At 43.0% G+C, this 21,920-nt stretch overlaps 5 protein-coding genes across 5 annotated transcripts; 2 read left to right on the forward strand and 3 right to left on the reverse strand.

The window, feature by feature from the left end:
* Positions 1 to 7,206: 7,206 nt before the first annotated feature.
* On the reverse strand, positions 7,207 to 8,392 carry PG986_003897 (uncharacterized protein; the record flags this gene model as incomplete). Its single annotated transcript, XM_066840119.1, has 2 exons — positions 7,207 to 8,015; positions 8,131 to 8,392. 2 exons carry the CDS (start codon positions 8,390 to 8,392, stop codon positions 7,207 to 7,209), a joined length of 1,071 nt encoding a protein of 356 aa, XP_066702746.1.
* Positions 8,393 to 10,954: 2,562 nt separating this feature from the next.
* On the reverse strand, positions 10,955 to 12,068 carry PG986_003898 (short-chain dehydrogenase; the record flags this gene model as incomplete). Its single annotated transcript, XM_066840120.1, has 3 exons — positions 10,955 to 11,123; positions 11,211 to 11,440; positions 11,562 to 12,068. 3 exons carry the CDS (start codon positions 12,066 to 12,068, stop codon positions 10,955 to 10,957), a joined length of 906 nt encoding a protein of 301 aa, XP_066702747.1.
* Positions 12,069 to 12,902: 834 nt separating this feature from the next.
* PG986_003899 (uncharacterized protein) lies at positions 12,903 to 14,345 on the forward strand (the record flags this gene model as incomplete). The annotated part of the gene is made up of 2 exons (XM_066840121.1): positions 12,903 to 13,541; positions 13,587 to 14,345. The coding sequence occupies 2 exons, from the start codon at positions 12,903 to 12,905 to the stop codon at positions 14,343 to 14,345; spliced, it is 1,398 nt and encodes a 465-aa protein (XP_066702748.1).
* Positions 14,346 to 14,819: 474 nt separating this feature from the next.
* On the forward strand, positions 14,820 to 16,169 carry PG986_003900 (uncharacterized protein; the record flags this gene model as incomplete). Its single annotated transcript, XM_066840122.1, has 3 exons — positions 14,820 to 14,879; positions 14,953 to 15,719; positions 15,830 to 16,169. The coding sequence occupies 3 exons, from the start codon at positions 14,820 to 14,822 to the stop codon at positions 16,167 to 16,169; spliced, it is 1,167 nt and encodes a 388-aa protein (XP_066702749.1).
* A 410-nt stretch (positions 16,170 to 16,579) lies between these two features.
* On the reverse strand, positions 16,580 to 17,315 carry PG986_003901 (uncharacterized protein; the record flags this gene model as incomplete). The annotated part of the gene is made up of 3 exons (XM_066840123.1): positions 16,580 to 16,874; positions 16,998 to 17,114; positions 17,224 to 17,315. The coding sequence occupies 3 exons, from the start codon at positions 17,313 to 17,315 to the stop codon at positions 16,580 to 16,582; spliced, it is 504 nt and encodes a 167-aa protein (XP_066702750.1).
* Positions 17,316 to 21,920: the final 4,605 nt, after the last annotated feature.

Here is a 21,920-nt window from a genome sequence, read left to right on the forward strand (position 1 = left end):
CTTAACGGCCTTAATCTTCTCGAAGTCGACTTCTATACCGTTTATACCCACTATAAAGCCGAGGTATTTAATCTTAATAACGTAAAATTCGCATTTCTTTATATTAATTTAAAAGCCTACTTCCCTCAGCTTTTATAATATTTTCTTAATATATTCCACGTACTTTTTCTCGCTTTCCGAATAAATTAAAATATCGTCGAAGTAAGCGCTATAGAATAAATTTAAATATTTCATTAAGATCTCGTTAATAAACCGTTAAAACGTTATAGGGTTATTAATAAGTTTAAAAAAAGAGAACTTAGTATTTAAAGGATCTATACTTAGTTCGAAATATCGTTAAATTTTAACCCTGGAGTTTTATACGAATTTTATAGAATGCTTAGCGAATATCGATTTTAATATATATCTTAGCTTTAATTATCCTACTAAAGGTTTCGTTAATTAACGGCAGCGAATACCGGTCTTTTTTAGTAAATATATTCAATTTATAATAATTAACGTAAAAACGGAGTCCTCTATTAACCTTTCGTATAAACAAGATAAGCGTTATTTACGGAGTAATATTATTAACGATAAAACCCTTTTTTAAAGCGGCGGTAACGTATTCTTTATAAGCTTTAAATTCCTCGAGGGATATTTTATAAAATAGGCTAAACTTTAGGTCCTCGGGGTTTTTTTCCTCTTTTAAGTTTATTTAATAATCGTTTACGCTTCCTTAGTACGGCGCGATAACGTCGAATTAAGTTTTATTAAAAATATCGTAATACCTATAATAATTAAAGGGCACAGCCTTTTTAATTTTTTATTTCAGGGTTTCTTTATCGTTTAATAAAAAATCGCTTTTAAAGTTAATAACTCGGTTAATATCGTTTAAACATACGATTTTTATAACGTCGAAACCGATATCGCTAAAAAATCCGCCCACGTCTAAGGTTTATACTTCGACGAGCCTTAACTTATATTATTCTACGCCGTCTCGTTTTAGCCCGTAAAGGGGGTTTTTTAAGGGATAACCCCTCCTAGGTAAAAGTTTTTTAATTAAGCGCGAAGATAGTAATTTATCGAGTTAACGGTTTATTTTAAAGATCTCGGAATTTTTAAACCGGTCCTTCGAAGGCGGTTTTAATATAACGTAATAAGGTAATATTAATCCCTTTATTATTTAACCTTGGCTATTTATTTTTTATTCCTTAATAAGCTATTTAATACGCTATCGAACTACTTTTATAATAGTTTAAGGAACTACCTCCGGTTCCCTAAGCTAATTTAAGGACAAGCTATCGCTCGGGGCTTCCGGTTTATTTATTATAATAAGTTATCGGTAATTAAGTTAAGGCTTCGAAAAAAAGCTCTATCCCGCCTTCGTTTATTTTCGATAAACATTTTTTTTTACCTCTAAGTAACGTTTTAATTATACTCGAATTTCTTTAAAAACTATCCTATCTTTATAATATCGATATCTCGGGTCTAAGCTTTTTATTAATCCTTTAAAAAAACTAGCCGCTTCCTCCGACAGTTTATTATAATATCGTATTCTTTAAACTATTTTCGTTTAACAATAAAATCGTACTTTATATCGATTATAAAGAAGGGTATAAAAAATATTTTATATCTTTATATCTTAAAGTTTAAGAGGAGGGCGATATTAATTAATTAAAAAGATTTACCGTCGTATCCTCCGATAATTTTAAGTTAAAACTTAGTTAATTATCGAGGGTTTAGTCGTTTTATTACTTTACGGGCTAATTTTACGCTTATAAACAGCTTTTCGTTAGCTCCCGTATCCGCGAGTATATTAATAGTAATAATAAATAATCTATTGCTTATTATAATATAAGTGAGGATAAAAGGGTTCCCTTTAAAATAGGTTTATAAGAAATTAAAAGGTATATTTTATATATTTAGCTCGGATAATATTTTTAAGAAGGAGTTAAAATTTTTTAAAGTACTTAGTTTTCCGAGTTATCGGAATCCTTTTTAAACGGGTAGAGCTAAACGAAACGGTCGATTTAAAATTAATAAGATTATATTTTATTAAAATTATTAATCCGTTAATTCGCTTAATACGCTATTAATCGAAGGTTTTCTTATTAAAATAGTTCCGAGAAAAATATTTAGTTTTTTTATAATTAAAGTATACTTTTTTAATTAAAAACTTTTTTATTTTAACGGTAAAAATACGACGGGAAATGTTAGTTTATTTGGATAATCCGGTAGCGAAGCCACCGGCGGAACTAGTTTTAAGGGTAGTACTCCGTTTAATACTTTTTCCGGTAGTTTTAACGTTATCCTTTTTTTTACGCCGTTACGTTAAACGTAGTTACGATTTTATTAATAGTCGTATTAAAAGATAATAGAATAGAATTTATCGAATAAAATATCGTTATTATAATAATTAATAATCACTTTTTCGTTTAATCGGGCGGATAATTTATCGTTAAACTTCCGTTTATAATCGTTTTTTTTAACGCGAGTGTATCCGGCTAGCTTAACGAATTCGAATCGAAAGGTTTAAAAGCTATTACTAAGTTTTATAATTAAGTCTTAAAAAGCTTTACGGGCCTTTTCGTAAGCGCTAAGGTTATAGTATTATTTATATAAATAATTTAAGAGGTTTTTAAAAGTTTTAATTAAAGGGTTATTTTACTCGTTAATAATAAAAAAGTGTAAATTTTTAACGGCTTTACCGTTAACCCGGCTAATAATATAAGTATACTTATCTTTATCGATAAAGTAATAATTAATATTCGTTTTTAACTTACCCTTTAAGGTTATAAACTAATAATTGAACTTAACTTTAAAGTTTTTCTTATTAATAAATAAAGAGGGGTCGAATATTTTAATGCTTCGCTTAAAACTACTAAGCGACGTAACGCCGATACAAGTCGTCTTTTCTATTTAAACCGAGACTCCTCGGTTTTAAATTAAGAGATTAACGATATATTAATTTAATTACTAAATTTCCTCGTCTTTCTTTGCGACGATTAATATAAAATCCTTCTCTTTCTCGGTAAGCTTACCGTCTTTATTTAATCCTCTATCTTAACTATCTTTTTAATTAGCGTCGTTATTTAAATCCTTTTCGCTAAAGATAATAGTTTATATATAACTCTCCTTTAAACTAATATCAAAGTTCTTAGAGATTTTTATTAAATTAAAGGATTAGTTTTTAAAGCTTATTATAAAAAAGGTTCGCAGTTTAAACTCCTCTTAAATAACGGTCGGGTTTTTTTTATATATTTTATCGAAATATCCTTCAACGATTAAGCCTTCGCGTTTAAATTACTAAGTCTTCGCGGTCTCGATAAAAACTACGAAAAATATCGCGGAAATATTATAGTAAAAATTATATATAGTAACTAATCGTTTATTTTTTTTCGATATTTTTATCTATAATATTAAAAAAGTTATCGAAAAAAAAAGCGCTCGCAGCTTAAATTTAGCCTCGACCTAATACAGTTAATAAAATAATTCAAGGGCGGTAACTTCCTATTTTAAGTCGCTTTTAATATTAAATAGTAAGTCCTCGCCTTCGCGCCCGGTAATAACGCTTTAATTATTTACGTCTATTAAGTTTACGCTAAAGTAAACGAAAGATGCGCGTTTAATTAATAAAGAATTTCGCGGGCACGCTTTTTTAAGCTCGCGAAAAAACGGTTAATATTGTTAATATTAAAACGCACCGATTTATAAGCCTATTCTACGCGCGTATCGCGTTTTTTTAGGCCGGCGGTTATCTTAATTAATTACTTTATTTAATCGAAATTAATTTAAGTTTTAGTTTTTAAAAAAATAGGGTATTCATAGGGCCTTTTTAAGCTTAATAAATTAAATCTTTTTCGGTAATATTATAATTATAATAATTTAAGAAGTAAAGCTATAAATTATTATTTTATTATGGAAAACCGAAAAAAATAAGGAAAAAAGGAAAAGGTCTAGCCTTGCCGGAACGATTTCCTTATCTAAATAAGTAGGGAAAAGTCAGGTGGCGCTCGGGCTATTTCTCGCATGCCCTTGCCCTACTCTGGTTAGTAAGGCTACTAAAGGCCTATTTTAAAGTGCGCCGTAGTAGAAACTTAATAACCTTAACTAATAGAGACTTTTAATTTTTAATAAATATAAAAGTTATATCGACGATAATTTTATATTAACGGCGTTAAAAACTAAAGTATAGCTCTTTTATTTATTATTACATAGCTTTTATATACTTTAACCCTTAAATATTAGCTATTTTAAAGTTTTAAAAAAAGGTTTCGGAAAAAGTTCGACTTAATATATACTATTATTAATAATAATTAACGTGGTTTACCACTACGCGACGTATATTACTTAGCGACGCACCTTTCTTATTTCTCGACCTTTTTATATAAATTAATTTAATTACAACGCTTAAAATTAATTAAAATTACTCGCTATCCGATTCCTCGTTTAATTTTATATCTTTTTTATATATTCGCGCATTATAACCTATCTCGCCGTAAATACCACAGCGCCTTTTACCGGTCGCCCTTCGTTTTAACGAACCCCTATTTTTACTTTTATTGGGCGTTAAACGCTTTTTTTTTACCTTTTCGTCCTATAATTACTAAAACTCCTTAATAATAAAGGCTTTTTTAAACTAAACTCGCGACTTTTTAACTCTCCGGAGCTTAAAAAGTATTAAATTAACCTCTTTTAGTATATATATTTTATTACGTATAAAGGTTATTTTATAAGCTATTTTAATTATACCTTTCGCTATTTAGTTTACTATATTTAAAATCGGCGTTAAAAAGCTTCCTTAATAAGTAGGCACCCTTTTTTAATATAAATAAAGTGCTTAGTTATTTATTAAAGGTTAAACGGCGTTTAAAGGTCGTAGGTACTAGCCGTCCCTAAACGGGATAGGTTAAATATAAGCGTCTAAAAACGCATATTCAACTTACTAATTACCTCGTTAGGGTTATAAGGTATTAAACTAAATACGCTAAATCTAAATTTAATATTAGCTTTCGTAAAAACAATAAAATACGCGGCTTTAAAAACAATAAAAAACTCGAGCTTAATAATATAATTTATAAAAACTTTAATAAATAGCTCGATTTTTTTCTAATAAATACGCTTTAAAGGCAAATAAAATACTATATCGAAAAATTAAAGTAAGTGCGATAAATAAGGAAGTATATTAATAATAATAATATCGTTATTTTAATAATATACCTCGAATTCGGCCGAAATATAGCTCTCGTAGCCGTTAAGAATTAAGAGGCGGTAACGACTTTTCGTTTACGATTTAATATATTTATCGAAATACTTAATCTAGTTTAAACGTATCTCGTTATTAATCTAGCTATTAAAAATCGGCTTAATTACTTAATCGCCTAGTAAATCGGTTTCGCGAAACTAGTTCGCGAGGTAATATTAACTTTAAACGATTAAAAACGGCGAAATATATTAGCCCTACGAATTAATACATTTAATCACCGTAACCTATTCCCGATTACTAGGCTGGACCGACTTCGCCTTTCTACGCCGCTCGGCGCGTATTACGACGAGTATTAACCTAATTATGCCCATTATAAAGCCGGTCTCGTTGAAATTCTAAATATCTTCGTTAACGATCCCGTATTTCGCCTTTATATTTACGACTAACGTAAATTAAATAGAAATAACTTTAAAACTTTCGTAAAAAACCCTTTAATAATTATATTAACGATTTATTTTAATTTTTAAGTCTAGGTTACGGTTAATAAAACGCTTAACCTAATATTTATCGACGCGGTCGCCGCCGCGTAACGCGGTAAAGAAATTAGCCATATTTTTACACTAACGAAATCGGGAGGCATCCCTCGAATATTTAAATTAATTATATATTTACGAAATACCTCCTTTTTAATTAAATTTATTTTATATCGTTTCGGTCGGATTTCGCGTTTTAAAGTTCGGCCGTAGATTCGATAACGTAAAATTAATTCGGGTATATTATAAGCTTTTATTACTACTTTTTAGTTTATTTAATTCGGTTCGTTTCGTATCGTTTAAATTATTAAAACTATCCGATTTTTTTAGAATTAATTAGGTATTATAATTATAAAAGTATTACGCGTTAAAGTTTAATTATATTAGAATTAAATTAAAGTACGTCGTTAAGTAATATATGTCGCGTAGTAATAAACCATGTTACATTAAAAAAGGGGACTTTTTTTAAGCTTAAGTTAAAACACGTAAAATAGCTTTTACCCTTAAAGTTATTACTAATAAATAAGCAGTAATTAATATTTACCCCCTTAATATTAAAAAGCCGATAAATAATAAACTCCGGCGCTTTAATATAATACGAGCTATTAATAAAGCCATTACCGCTGAGGATACGCGCTAGCCGGCCGAATTGAAGGCTAAAAGGATTAAAACGCCGAAAAATAGCCGGCAGGTTAAAAATTTAAAGGCTGCGATACTTAGTATAAAGATTACCACCGGTGATTTAATTAAAAGGTTGCTATAAAAGAAGCTCGGTAAAAGTATTAATAATTTAACGGCTCGAATCGGCCGGTTAAAGTAAGAAAAGGCCGGTTTAAAAGTAAATCTAAAAAAAACAAGGGCTTAAAAAAGAGGAAGGTCGATAAGGACCTTAATAAGGGCTTTATTTATAGAGTAAATATTAAGGAGGTTTAAAAAGACGTTAAAAAAAGAAAGTTAAGGAAAAAGCCGAAAAAGAGCGCCGGTAAAGTGGTGAAAATTAATATAAATCGAGTTAGTGATAAAAATAACTCTATTATAGTGCGCACGAGCTAAAATAGACTTTAAAATACAGTATGTGTTACTTAATTAACCTATTTATTAATATTATTATTAATTTTTATATTTATTTTAAAGGGGTTAGTGAAGGGGGGTCAGCTAGAGGGGGTTACATTTTACGCTTTAATTTAAAGTAACGTAGTCGAACCACTATAATACACGTTTATTCTAGTGCCCCCTTACTAGCAACAACGCTGCCTTTAGTATAAAGGTATTTCCCGTAAGTAATCGATAAAACTATTGTTTAGTTTTACGTCACATGCAGTAGAATAAACATTACGTCGAACAGGATAAACATTATGCCACAGTACTGAATACCCTCTCATCCCCACATAATAGCATGGAATAGTAAAAGCAACGCTTTCTCCATCAAGGGGCTAATATTTAAGAATGGAAGCAGACACCTGCTCTATCAACCAACAACCTTTTTACTTAATCTACATGATCCATGCCAGCATCATCGCCACCCCGACAATGGCCGTAGCCACCGGGCCGAGTCCCGCAGCGTGCACAGCGGCGCTGTCCGGACCCTCCCACTCGACCTTGGTCGTATTGACCCGCATACACATCAGCGCAGCCCCCCCTCTGGTACCCGTTACCGTCACCAGTCGGCAACATGGTATTGAGCATGACCACGTGCAGGCGGTTAGTAGCCTCATCGTACTCCGTCTCGTTGGTGGCATTGCGCGGAAACGAATTGAACGCGAAGAAACCCGTCCCGCTCACCGGATTGGTGCCGCCAGGGACCCGGGTCCAGTTCCCCCACTCCGGGTTCGGCTGCGTGCCGTTTCCCCGGTTGATATCGTAGGTAAGGACGGTCGGGAGCTTGTTGGGATCGAGGCGGCGCGTCAGGTTGTGGCTGTACCCGAAGCTGTCCGTGCACTCCGGGAGAGTGTTCCACGGGGTCCCCGTGCCGTGGCACGAGCGGCGGTTCCCGGTCACGTAGCCCGAGCCGTTGCGCAGGATGGCGTCGCGGCACGCCGCGCCCAGGACGGTGCCGCAGTCGGCGCTGGCGGTGTCGCCCTCGGCGTACCGGTTCGTCAGGTTGCCCGGCCAGGTGTAGGAGACGGCGGTGGAGATGCAGACGGCGTCGGGGCCGCCGCCGACCTGGGTCGAGAGGTTGCCGCTGCCGGGCCAGCGGAAGTCGTACGTGGTGAGGGCTACGTGCGGGTCGAGGAGGGGCGCGCCGTCTCTGGTTTCTGGCCTCACGTCGGGAGGGGCCAAGTCGGAGACGTTGACGCCTGTGCAGGTTGGTGTTAGTTTCTTCTGCAAATGTATTCCTACACGTACCTCTCCAGCTGTGTATGTGCTAGAGAGAAACGTGCTTGTCAACAGGGTGTAAATTAGGCCAATTACGCCATTCCCACTCCACGTCTCTGTACTTTTCTGGGCTACTGCCATGGAACCACGGGAACGGATGGAACTTGACGGAGCGGGTGGCGTTGGGGTTCACGGCGGCTTGTGCGTAGAGGAGATCGGTGGCGCTGTTTCCGGGGTTCGTGAGACTGTACGAGCCCATGCTGTACGTAGGCTCGTAGTAACTTCCGGATGCAGCGTTGGTTGGCATCGATGCATATATCAAGAGGAGTAACCCCTTGGTGAGAGCGAATTGGATCATTTTTAAGAGTCAGATCTTGCGCAGAAGAGGCTATCAGGGTGATAGAGGGGAGAGTACAGGATACGAAAACTGCTCGAGCAACGTCTCACATTTAAATCATTCGACTCTTCTCAGTCAGCAGGCACGAAGCGAGGTTATTGTGGTCGATGTCACGATCAGGCCACGGCATAAGACGTGTGTCGTCATACCGAGTGTTTTTTTACATTTGATTGGCGGCATACACGAGCTTTGCACCTGAACACTAAGCTCACCAACCCCCTCGCTGACTCCCCCTCACTGACCAAGGGAAAAAAGACTAAAACAACAACACCAACGCCGTTAAATTGATCGATTTCACCACACCTACATACTTTTAATTTACAGATCGGCGTGGATGCACTCTAATTGAGCTTCCCTCACCAGCACACGCATTTAAGTCAATTTCAGGGCCTTCAACGGCTGGTGCTGCACGCTGCTTACCCTTCCGCCTCTTTCGGCCTTCCTTTACATCCCTCTATGTACTTCTAATGTCTACCATATGTACGAAGGTCTCGTTAGGGTTAATATTGACCTTTCGCCTCTTCTAAGCCCTTATTTTTTTCAGATTTTCCTCTAATCCGACCTTTTCCTGCTCCAACCGGCTGATCCGAGCGTTCAAAAAGTCGATACTTTTGCCGACCTTCGAAAACAATAACCGGCTAGTTGGTCCGGCGTTGATAACGTCCGTACTAAGCACTGCTATACCGAGATTTTTTACTTGCCGGCTATTTCTCGGCGTTTTAATCTTCGGAGGGCCGGATAACTGGGGATGGAGGTCCGCCTCGGCTTTCCGAGCCTCCTCGATGTGGCGGAGGGTGTTGGCCCTTCGGAGCCGGTTATTCAGGGGCTTGTTAATATCCCGGGGCCAGATGCCGGTTGCGGCCCAGCCTCTTTTAATGACTTTCGGGGTTAATGCCTATAGTCGAGCTTCTAACCAAGCTTTTAGGAAGTCCCCCTTTTAATATAGCTGTTATTAGTGATGGCGTATATTTTATTTAGCTCCTTATGAAACCTCCTTTTAAGTACCGAGAAAAGGCTAACATTTAGGGGTTAGAGAATATAAAAACTGTGTAGTGGCTCATAAATAAACTAGACTTTGTTTTTTAAGCAGTTAAGTATAAAAGTATCGGTAATGTAATTACCGTGGTTATTCAGCATTAACACTTTTTATTAATCGGAGTTATCCGGCTTAGTTAAAAGAAAGAACACTTTTTCAGCTAGTTAATTACGATGGGGTTACTAGTTTATTTTTTAAGTGATGCAGTAAAGGACTAGCCCTTATAAAGGCTATTAACTTCGTTTTTTTCTACTGGAAACCATTATTACTAAACTAATTAGCCTTTAAATATAATTAAAGGGGGCAGGGACTAGCTATTTACACTGATCGTTTTAATTATTATTACTTACTCACGATTAGCAAAGTCGTGACGTATTAAAGTCTTATAAATAATAGGTCCGATTATTATAAACCCCCCTTTAAACGTTAACGAGGTCCTTATTTTATCGGCGTTAAACTAATAGAATAATGGGATAAATCGAAAGGTATTATTATCGAGTTTATTAAAGAACTCGTGCACGGTCTCGTTCAAAATATATTAGAGGCGTTAAAAATCGATTTATTTAAACTGTAAAGATTTAATAAAGGAATAGCGCTTTAAAAAACGGCGCACCCAGTAATTATCGAGCTTATAATCGACCCTTTTTTCGATTAGTATACGCTAAGTATATAGCCGAAATATGCTATAAGTTAATGCGAAGCCGAAACTAGCTTAAAATAGGGCTTAATCGACTAAAAAAGTCTCTTCGGCAGGTAATAGAAATTAGAGGGCTTCGTACTTTTATTACCGATTTAGTAGACCGGCGATACGGTTACGTAAGGTCTTTTTGTTTAAATTATTACCTCGAGTAGCTCAGTTAATTAATTTACCACCGAGAATCTCCTGCACGGCCTTCGCAACGCGTTCTTCTTTAACGGGACGCATAGTGGTGAAAAGTATAGAAAAAGAGGAAGAGTTTAGTCTATTTTAATCGAAAAACGAGTGCCAATTAACCTATTTTATATACTGTTAATGTTGCTCGGTGATGATGTTATTCGTTTGATAATAGGGGGTTCAGTGAGGGGGGTCAGCGAGGGGGTTGGTGAGCTTAGGGGGCGGGAAATACTCCCCACAAATAGAGTTACCTACCTCCCAGGCTGACGTGATGGGATCATGGAACTCGCGAACGGCTGCCTTCGTGTGTAACACATTTTGTGACCGCTTTTGATGATCATGTCTTGGCGGCGAAAGGAGGATGAGCAGCGAAGTCCCCGGTGATTGCCTGTGTTTACGCAATGGCTAATCTGACGCTAGAAGTCCTACCACGTTTCCCCAGTCTATTCCTAGAACATCGGGAAGCTGATAGTCGCAACAGCGACAAGCTCGAGGATTGGGTAAAATCTTTAGGCTCTCCTTGTCATTCTATGGATAAGGCTTCTACAAAACCAACAGCAATAACAACATCCTCGAACATGCCCCGAAACTGACTAGGTATTGCCCACCTCGCTTAAATGCCATGCACGCCGATGCGGAGGTAAGTGGGATCCTCATCGATCTTCTTCCGCAAACCGCCGCTCTTCATCTCGTCGACGTCCCATTCGTTCCACACGAAGCGCCCATGCAAGAAAGCCGCCTCGGGGAAGCGGCCCAGACCGCGAAGTGGCCGGACAGGTCGGCTGCAAATGAAAGGTCAGTCAGTTATTCCGGCAATTATCAAGACGGAAGCTGGAATCGGAATAAATGGAAGGGGGAAAGCGGCGCGCGTCTTACCATCGTTCCAGTCAAAACCATCCTTGGTGACTCCGGTGGAGGCGGCACCTGGCGTAAATACCGGACCCGGGTTGAAAGTGACGATCTGCATGTCCTCGACCTTGGTGTCTTGGGCGATGAGCTGCATGGCCAGGGCGCCGGCGTTCTTGGAAAGGCCATAGGTCAAGATCTTGGCCGCGGTTATGAAGTTATGGGCCGCCACCGTCGAGACGTGCACCAAGTACTAAAAACAGCGACTATTAGCATCCTGGTTGTTTGCATGTGCCACTTCCCCCTTTGCTCGAATGTTCACTCGGGAGAATGTCGGGTGGGGAACGTCTGTGTGTTAATTGTAAAGGACTTACCTTGGTCACGCCCATACGGGATCCCTCCTGCTTGTAAAAGCGCTGCGTCATGTCCAGATTGCCCTTGACGTTGACATTGTAGCTCTCCATAACGGCCTTTGTCCCGACCTCTAGCAGCGGCGCCATCGGGGGCACGATGGTCGCGTTCAAGACAAGGACATCGACCAGAATGCCTCGGGCCTTGAGGTCGCCCCAGAGGCCCTCGACGTCGTCGCTCTCGGCGACGTCGCACCGGAGCCCCACGACCTGCGCCTCGGGGAACTCGCGCCCGAGCTTGGCGGCCGCGTCTTGGATGAAGCCCTCGCGGCGGCCGACGATGACCACGGTCGCGGCCTTGGCCTGCAGGAAGGCCTTGGCGATGTGGAAGCCGATGCCGCCGCCGCCGCCGGTGACGAGGACGCTCTGGCCGGCTTTGGACAGCTCGGGCCGGAGGGGGGAGATGGATGGGTATGGCGTCTTGTGGAAGGCTTTGGTCAGGCTGAACTTGATTGCTTCGAGCTCGGCCATGCTGTCGGTATTAGGAACGATATGTGAACAGAGGGTTAATTGAAAGGCGTTGCTTGTGTTGATGGTAGTTTTCTTGTCCGAGACATCCGGCGACGCGGGGAGTATTTATACTTCATGCAGGCGGGTGGTTGAGTAGAGTTTTGGCTGTATGATACCGGGCCCCTCGACTGTGCCGCCCAGTAGGATAGATCCATAATCCTCCGCGGCGTGGGTGTATCTTGTCGGCTGCATAAGCAGAGGGGGCCTGCGCATGGCCCACGTGGTGACTCAGGAGAGCCCGGCGATCCGGCCAATCAAGGAGCCGAAGGCCTCGCGGACGGGTTGACAAATCGCCTTTGCACGTTGAAAGATAGAGCTTATCAAATTTGTGTTTCCGTCACACCCCCGCGCCGGAGTCCCAAGTTCCCAGTTCCAAGGCAGAGAGCTGAGTAAAGGCTGTAGCGGGTGGCCCCATAATTGTCCACGCCTTTGGCAGCTTGGTCCTTTGCGGAGAAAAATGGGCTCGCCTACTGTACTGTACTGCCCACTAGAACAAGAACTACCGGTAGAACTGGGAAGGGACGGTTTGTGGGGCTTAGATGGCCCCACAATTATCCGTCGCTTTCGCTTACTTGCATTATGTATTACTATTACGAAGCGCACCTGCCAACGAACGCCCGGGCTCCCTGCCAAGCCTCCCTCCTTCCTCCATCCTCCTCATGCACCTTCCCTCTTGCATCTTCTTTGCGTCGTCTTTACTTTTGTCCTAGATTCGAGTTGCTTCTCCTCTTTCTCCCGCCTACCTCGCATCCAATGTCTTTTTTTCTGCTGGCATAGTAAGCCCGTGACCCAGGTATGGCTCAGACGACCCCACCCCAGTCTTCGGAGGCGGCAACGGCCACGCCAATCATCTGGAGGCGCGCTTGCGTAGCTTGCACCAGGGCCAAGCGCCAGTGCACCAAACAGGTTCCCTCGTGTCGCCGCTGTACGGGCAGGCGCATCCCCTGTGCCTATCCGCCCGCACGGCCTGCGCTCGAGACCCAAGTACCAGCCGCCGCCTCTTCCTCGGACGACATACCATCGGCGACACTGGGCTCTGGAGCAATGCTGGTAATCGAGCAGTGCAGAGCAGAGGCTTCCGCGTTGGCTGCCACAACTAGCATAGCTTCACCTACAGAGCAGTCGGCACCGGCTGGCACACCTCTAAACACCCCCGATGCCCTCCCACGTCCAGCCGCGGACCAGAGCATGATAGTAGCCAACATCCCGGCAAATACGGGCGAGCGGGAGGCCGATTGGTTCCTGGCACAGCAGTCCTTCGTGCCCGAAACGACAGTCCCCGAAGAGTTCCTGCTGGATCTCCCCACGAATTTGATGGTGGATCAGATGCTCCACTTCGTCGATCTCATGAAGAAGTGGTTGAAGGAGTGGGTCACTGTCGGCCACAGCCCCCTGCATCACCGGCAGCTCTACCACCACAAGATGCCGCGGTGCGTCCAGGACGCCTACGGCACACTGGCCCTATAATTCCTCGCTAAGAACGCCTCAAACCAGAACGCCATCTTTCAGATCATCGACGACCGGGTGACGCAGTTGTTCGACGACCAGACGCGCGACCACGAGCTCCCCCTGTCGGCCGGCTCGTCCTCAGGCTCCCAGACCCGCGACCTGTTCGGTCGGCTCTCGCGCGTCCAGGCGCTGGTGGCGTACCAAATCCTCCGGCTCTTCGACGGCGACATCCGAATGCGGGCGCGGGCCGAGGCCGACTTCGCCGTGCAGACGGCCTGGACCAAGGACCTGTGGGCGCAGACGTGCCAGTCGGTCTCGCCGGCGGCGCCCGGGTGCGATGCGTCGACGAGCCCGCTGAACCAGTCGATCCCCTTTGACGGCCTCGTCTCGCTTGACGGGGCGGTCGTGGCGTGGAAACTCTGGATCCTGACCGAGAGCATCCGGCGGACCTGGCTGGTGTCGAACCTGGTCATGGAGTTGTACCATTACATCAAGCATGGCTGGTCGCAGTGCCCGGGGAGCATCTCGTTTACCATGCGCGCGGGGCTGTGGTGGGCCGGCACGGCAGCGGGCTGGTTTGCGGCGCAGAGGAGGCAGGACGCCTTGTTCGTGCACATATTCCAACAGCCGGAGATGATGGAGTCAGTGAGTCCTGAGCAGGTCGATGAGTTTGGCCATGCTATTTTGGGTATCACTTGGGGGCTGGAAAAGACGGCGCGCTGGCACGATCGTATGGGTCAAACCCTCGGCAATCCCTTGGCGGAAAGAGTCAATTTCGTAAGTAGCTGAGTAGAAAATATTAGATTGACTAAGTGGTTGTTCATTCATTGTACATGTAGTTGTCCCTTGACTTCGAAGTTGGTACAAGAGGGTCAAAAGGGGTTCCCGTTTGTTGCATGACTCCAATAGGCTGGGGTTTGCAATTAGCGGGGACGGGCAAGCAATGGCCTTAACCGTATTTATGATAGGTCATACAGGTAACCGAAACCCCTCTTTGAGACATCCAAAGTTCAATGACATGATGCAAGTTGGTCGGATCTCCAACGCAGGGGGTGTTGTCGGGAATTCCTGTTACCGAGGCAGGTTTGCTCGCCTACGTGGTGGTGTGGGCAATGACATAAGAAGGTGGGGGTGATCTTCGAGGCGACCACGTTCAAGAGCTTCGTTTCCTCCCTCTCCCACCACTGCTCGCTTTCATCGTTTCGGCGATGATTAAACCTTGAACCACATAGATTTGTCTGTTCCATTCCAATATAAACAATCATGGAGGACATCCAACCGTACGAAATCACCGTCCCGGAGCCCGACCTCGCCGACCTCAAGGTCCGCCTGTCCCGCGCCCGCCTCCCCGACGAGCTCGAGGCCGCCGAGTGGGACCTCGGCGCCCCCCCTCGAGGACGTCCGGCGGCTGGCCAAGCACTGGGCCGCGGGCTTCGACTGGCGCAAGGCCGAGGCCGCGCTGAACCGGTTCCCGCAGTTCACGACCGACGTCGCGGCCGACGGGTTCGACCCCGTCAAGCTGCACTTCCTCCACCAGCGCAGCGACGACCCGGACGCCATCCCGCTGCTGTTCGTCCACGGCTGGCCCGGCAGCATCTACGAGGGCACCAAGCTGGTCGACGCGCTGGCCAGGGGCGGCGCGGGCAACCACCCGTCCTTCCACGTGGTCGTGCCCTCGCTGCCCAACTACGGCTTCTCGGGCGGCGTGGGCAAGCGCGGGTTCGCGATCGACCAGTACGCCGAGGTGCTGAACGGGCTGATGCTCAAGCTCGGCTACGACCAGTACGTGACGCAGGGCGGCGACTGGGGCTGGTTCATCTCGCGCGCGCTGTCGCACCGCTACCCGCAGCACGTCAAGGCGACGCACCTGAACCTCGACGTGGCGCGGCAGCCGGGCTGGCTGAAGCACCCGCTCCTCGCGCTCGAGCACGGGGTGAAGCCGTACAGCAAGGCCGAGCGCGAGGGGTTCGCGCGCTCGGAGTGGTTCCTGAAGGAGGGGAGCGGGTACGGGGCGGTGCAGACGACGAAGCCGCAGACGATTGGGTACGCGTTGTCGGATAGCCCGGTCGCGCTGCTGGCCTGGATCTATGAGAAGTTGCACGATTGGACGGACAGCTACCCGTGGACTGATGACGAGATCCTCACGTGGGTCAGCATCTACTGGTAAGTGTTTGTTCTTCTTCTTCTTTTCCCAACCCCTTGAGTGCGCCTGATTCAGCTTCGGTCTCCGTGGCTTGCATTCGTTCTAACACCCAACCCCCCTTTCCTGCAAGGTTCAGCACCGCCGGCCCCGCCGCCAGCGTGCGCATCTACTACGAGTTCGCCCGCGTCAACCGGGGCGAGGCGACGAGACCGAATCAGATCACGCAGGAGCAGATGATGGACTGGCAGCCGGTGCCGGTGGGCCTGTCGCACTTCCCCAAGGACCTCATCCTCCGGCCCAGCAGCTGGACCCGCGCGCTCGGCCGCGTCGTCTTCGAGAAGACGCACCCGGACGGCGGGCACTTCCCGGCGTGGGAGCGGCCCGAGGCCATCGTCGGCGACCTGCGCGAGATGTTTGCGAAGAGCGGGCCTGCGGGGGCGGTGGTCAAGAGGGCGGGGAGTAAGCTTTGATGGTGGCGGGTTGGCGGGTTGAGGGCTTTTGCGAGGCGCAGGAGGGAGCGAAGGCAAATATGACACATGTAGCGGCTTCTACGAGATACGACCGGCGTTTGAATTCGGACAGAATGCAAAGTTTATAGCTCGTGTTTATCTGACATTGGGAGCACGAGTCACTCAGAGTAGTGAGACATGAAGCTTGTTTATTTGCTGGTGTATTCCTATAAAGCGGCATGCTCACCCAGACAGAGGATGCAAGCCACTATGACCGCTTCAGGAAAACACCTCCTGTGCATGCACTCCAAAGACAAGCAAAACAACTGTTTCATGTCTCATTTCCGATGCTGCGTCTGTATTATAGCCCCTATTGGTGTCATCTGGGTGAATAATGCACCAGCAAACGCCACTATCATCATCTAGCCAGCTCACAACGGAATGGAGTCGTGAACTTCCTTGATGCTCTTTTCGAGCTCCTTGTCTTTGCCAGATCCCTTGGCCATGAGCTCTTCGAGCTTTCTCTTGTACGTTGTATGCATGTCGGCGATCTCCATGCGGCGGCCTTCCCGCTCCTCCTCCAACTGTTCCTGCAGGCTGAAGATCTGAAGCTGGTACTCATCGTCCAGATCTCCGTCGTCGACGTCTTCCATCTGCTCGTCGGATTCTCCGCGGGTATCGCTCTGGGTGTTCTGAGACTCGGCGTCTTTTGACGGTACCTCCTTGCTTTGGCGGGCAGTATTATTATCGGCGAGTGTGGCTCCCTGGTGTCGGCGATGGAGATGGTTGACAAGTAGGTCGTGGGATGTCAATCCAACGCCGTGGCGGTGTCAATCTTCCATGTGGCACCAGTGCGGCGTGTTGATGCCATGGTAGGACAGGTTGTGTCGGGCGATCGAGTCGGATTGCGTGAACTGGGCGCCGCATTCGTCGCACGAGAGCCTGTCATGGACGGCTCGGTGTCGTCTGTCGTATCACAAGTTAGTATCACTGCTGCGCTGAATCGCGTTTTCGTGTCGTTCTCGTCTCGTTCTTGCATCTTCTCGGATTGTTCTCATGAAAAGGACGCACGTACTCGAGTCCTCTCTGCGTTTTGAGGTGCCTATGGCATACGTTACAGGTGAAATGTTCGGCCGAGGCCGACGCGGCACCGTTGTTGTTCGACATGGTTTCGGATCTGACCATGAATAAAGTTGTTTTGTTGAAGCAGTTTCGTGAATTTGACAAGGCACGCACGTTCAAGAGATGTAGCAGGCGTGGAAGTCCATAAGCCCTGGGGCTTCCCGGATTTGCCCCGACATCTACACCTTCGACTCACTTGCGACCCTACACACTGGGGACACAGCTAGTACTACCTCTATATAACCAATTACATACTATCTCTAGCACTGTAATAGAGAGATGACGGCTGAGAATTATCTGTCACTATCACGACTTCCTGGCACTTAATTATCAACTTATAGACCTGCTTGGTCTATAACCCGACCAGCAAGTAGGTCAACTATGTCATCATGAATCATAGTAGTTTCCAGCAAACCGCTTCAAATAAACAATACATCCGGCAATCAGATGACACTTTAAAAGAATCGGTCGTGCAAATAGACGGAAAAACTTATAACCAGATGTTGTGAGTGTGGACATAGCGCCTGACTGTGCCTATGAGCCCATTGCCAAGGCCTCACCCGGTCTGGGAGTCAGAGTCGATAGGCTTTACAAACTGTTTGTGTCAAGTTGGGCTCCAATATCGTGAGTGAAGGGTGGATTACAAAGATAGCAGTCACAGTTGCTTACATCATTTCACCAGATGAGTATGTAAGCTATCTAATAGATGGTACTAAGCAAATATTAGATTACATAACCCTACATGGTGTTATGTGTGCTGCTGGTGTGAGATGAATGAGTACTATGCTGAGAAAATAGGCGTCATTCACATTTTATACAGAAGCTTGAGTTTCCACTAACCCTTTCCACTTACTGAAGAGCATACCGCCCTCCACTGAATAAGTAGATCAAAGGTGGAAAGCTCCTAGTAGTAAGACTCCAACAGCCACAAGTCGGACTTGACCATACGACGCCTACTCAGTACACCACACAGCCCATACAAAGTGTTACGGTCCTTAGACCGAGGAGAAACCATGGCGAACAGCAATCCGAGCTGAACAAGTTCACTCCTTTCCCCTCCTATGGCAAGTGAGTAAAGTGTCATAGAGAGCTCATGTAAGTTGGCCTTTGCCACCCAGTGTTTCTACGACAGAGCCATACAGAAACCAGGCAAGCTTAGATGTGCTCATGTAGGCGGTACCTGAGGGATTGTCGACTATCACAGCGGCCATGTAATAAGTGCTATCGAAACATACTCAATCCATGGGAGCGCCGAATTCACTGTTCATTAATGCAAGACGAGGACACACCCTTTGTCTGTTGGCTTGGTCACTGCTGGCGTCGGGGCAATGGGTTCAAGTTCGAGCATGGACTCACCGAACATTCACAGCAGCAGCATCAAGGTGCCACTTTGGATGGAAATGGTGTGAATGAAACGCGCAAACAACGTCAAGGACATTAGCAGTCCACTGGGGGAGTAGTTGGGATCAATGACCAAGAGACGGTAGGTAAGGATGTCAATATGAAACTCATAAGGGACTTGAAGCAGAGGCTAGCCTCTCTCGAGCTCGAACGACAGCACCTCCGGAACCAGATTATGGGAGAGCGCGAGGGGCATCAGATGGAGATTGAGGGCCTTCGCAAAAGGTGCAAGGTCAACGCCCAAGAGGTGATGAAGCAGTCAAGGATAGCCACGAGTGGATGTTGAGCTCGGGCGCAACGCACATTCTTCCCTAGGTAGCTCGATTGCCAGTCCACAGGGCTGCCTTACGTTGAATGCAACCTATAGGATTTATAGGAGACCCCACTTCAGGTGATTATTTACTACCTTCTGAACCACTTCCCTTCGCACTCCCTAGTGTAATTTTTCATTTAAATCGTTATTAACCCATTACTAATAAACGAGAAACACTCGGAATATCGACTAAATTTTATTAAGAACTTTATAGTATAGTAATAAGTTAAAAGCATTTTTCGATATTAAATATAACGTGGTTTACTACTACGCGACGTATATTACTTAGCGACGCACCTTAATTTAATTTTAATATAATTAAACTTTAACGCGTAATACTTTTATAATTATAATGCTTAATTAATCCTAAAAAGATCGGATAGTTTTAATAATTTAAGCGATACGAAACGGACCGAATTAAATAAGCTAAAAAGTAGCAGTAAAAACTTATAATATACCCGAATTAACTTTACGTTATCGAATTTACGGCCGAACTTTAAAACGCGAAATTTAACCGAAACGATGTAAAATAAATCTAATTAAAAAAGAGGTACTTTATAAATATATAATTAATTTAAATATCCTTGAGATGCTTTTTAATTTCGTTAGTATAGAAAATATGGCTAATTTTTTTACCGCGTCGCGTAGCGGCGACCGCGTTAATAAGTATTAAATTAAGCGCTTTATTAACCGTAACCCGGACTTAAAAATTAAAATAAATCGTCGGTATAATTATTAGAGGGCTTTTTACGAAGATTTTAAAGTTATTTTTATTTAGTTTACGCTGGTCGCGAATATAAAGGCGAAATACGGGATTATTAATAAAAATATTTAAAATTTCGACGAGACCGGCTTTATAATAAGTATAATCGGGTTAATACTCGTTATAATACGCGCCGAGCGGCGTAGAAAAGCGAAATCGGTTTAACTTAGTAATTAGGAATAGGTAACGGTGATTAAATATATTAATTCGTAGGGCTAGTATATTTCGCCGTTTTTAATCGTTTAAGGTTAATATTACCTCGTGAACTAGTCCCGTAAAACTAATTTACTAAGCGATTAAGTAATTAAGCCGATTTTTAATAGTTAAATTAATAACGAGATAGGTTTAAACTAAATTAAGCACTTCGATAAATATACTAAATCGTAAACGAAGGGTCGCTACCGCCTTTTAATTTTCGACGGCTACGAGAGCTATATTTCGGCCGAATTCGAGGTATATTATTAAGATAATAATATTATTATTATTAGTATATTTCTTTATTTATCGTATTTGTTCCAATTTTTCGATATAGTATTTTATTCGCTTTTAAAGCGTGTTTATTCGAAAAAAATCGAGCTATTTATTAAGGCTTTTATCAACTATATTATTAAGCTCGAGTTTTTTATCGCTTTTAAAGCCGCGTATTTTATTATTTTTACGGAAATTAATATTAAATTTAAATTTAGCGTATTTAGTTTAATAAAAGCTATATACCTAGGATATAGGAAAGGGAAAAGATCGATAACTCAGTCGAACCATCGAATAATCGAAAATAAACTTTATTATTTAAATCTACGAGGTCGAATTAACCTAGCCGAACTTTTATCGAGGGGACGCAGTTAAGGCGTTACGGTATAGATAATCCGATGGATAATCCGATGGTTATTAATACCGGTCGCGCCGGATTCGCGTAAAGTTAGTATTACCTGCGAAGTAACGTTACGGCGTATAATTAAGGATTTTAAACGCTTTAAACGCGTTTTAATAGCGAAAATAGCTCGAGAAGAGGTATCGAAAAAAGATTAAAGTATTTAGAGAAACTAATTATTAATTTAGTAACTTTTAATAGTAAGCGTGAAGAGATTTTTTAAGTAATTAGGGAACTTCGTACCGAAACGACCGAACTACGACTACATTTCGACGACGACGATAATATGCTAATAACCCGCGGAAAATTGCGAAAAATAATCGGAAAAGCTATCACTTAAATTACGTAAAATTTTAAAATTATATAAACTAAGTCTTAGGCTTAAATTATATTTACGCCGCGTAATAGCGATTTTATTATTTAGTAATTGAAAATTATTGTTTTAGCCCGCCGAAATCGCGAAGTAGTAATTAAAAGCGTAAATTAATTTAACGATATTTAAAAAAAAAGCTAGTAAATATCGTATAAAACGTTAATATAGTAATCGGGTATAGCGAGGCTATCGTAACGAGGAAATTACTTAGCGGTAATATCGTTTTTATTTTTAAAAACGAGGCGAAAAAAATATATAGAGAATAATGGATAAGTTTTAAACGTTTCCGGGATTAACGCGTAGTTTATTTATAGAGAATTTGTAGTTATTGCGAAAAGGGTTTTAATAAAAAAATTACGGGATATTTACAACGAAGCCGCGTTATTATATAGTTTATTCGTAAATAAATATAACTTAAAAGAGATTTTAAAATATAAGCGTAGTTTGCCGAAAAATTCCGAAGTACGCTACGCTTCCCTTATTTTATATACGAGCTCTGTTTAAGCTACGAAAAACTTATGCGATAACGGTTTAATATAAGATTCCGAGATCTTTAATTACGAACCGTATAACGCCAGCTTCCGTATTTAATAGTATTACCGCTGTTACGGTTACGGTTACGTAGTTAAGTATTATTGGAAGCAGTAGCGATGTGGCTATTGTTTTATAATAATATACCCTGTGTAACGAACGCTATCTGGGTTCCAAAGGAAACCTAGTAAGACGTACTAGGGTTTTATGTTTAGTAATACGAGAAAGTATTTAAACGTGCGATAGAAGTCCACTTTTATCGATACAATGTGTAATAGCCGTAGGAATAAAGATGACTAAGGTGCGTAGACTTAAGGGTATTCATAATAGGGTTATTAAGGCTATTTACTTTACTAATAGGTTAAATTAATGCTTAAATTAATTACTAAAGTAGAGAGTGT

The sequence above is a fragment of the Apiospora aurea genome, assembly GCF_038362705.1.
Source record: "Apiospora aurea strain CBS 24483 chromosome Unknown utg000003l_segment0_segment0, whole genome shotgun sequence".
Lineage (NCBI taxonomy): Eukaryota > Fungi > Ascomycota > Sordariomycetes > Amphisphaeriales > Apiosporaceae > Apiospora > Apiospora aurea.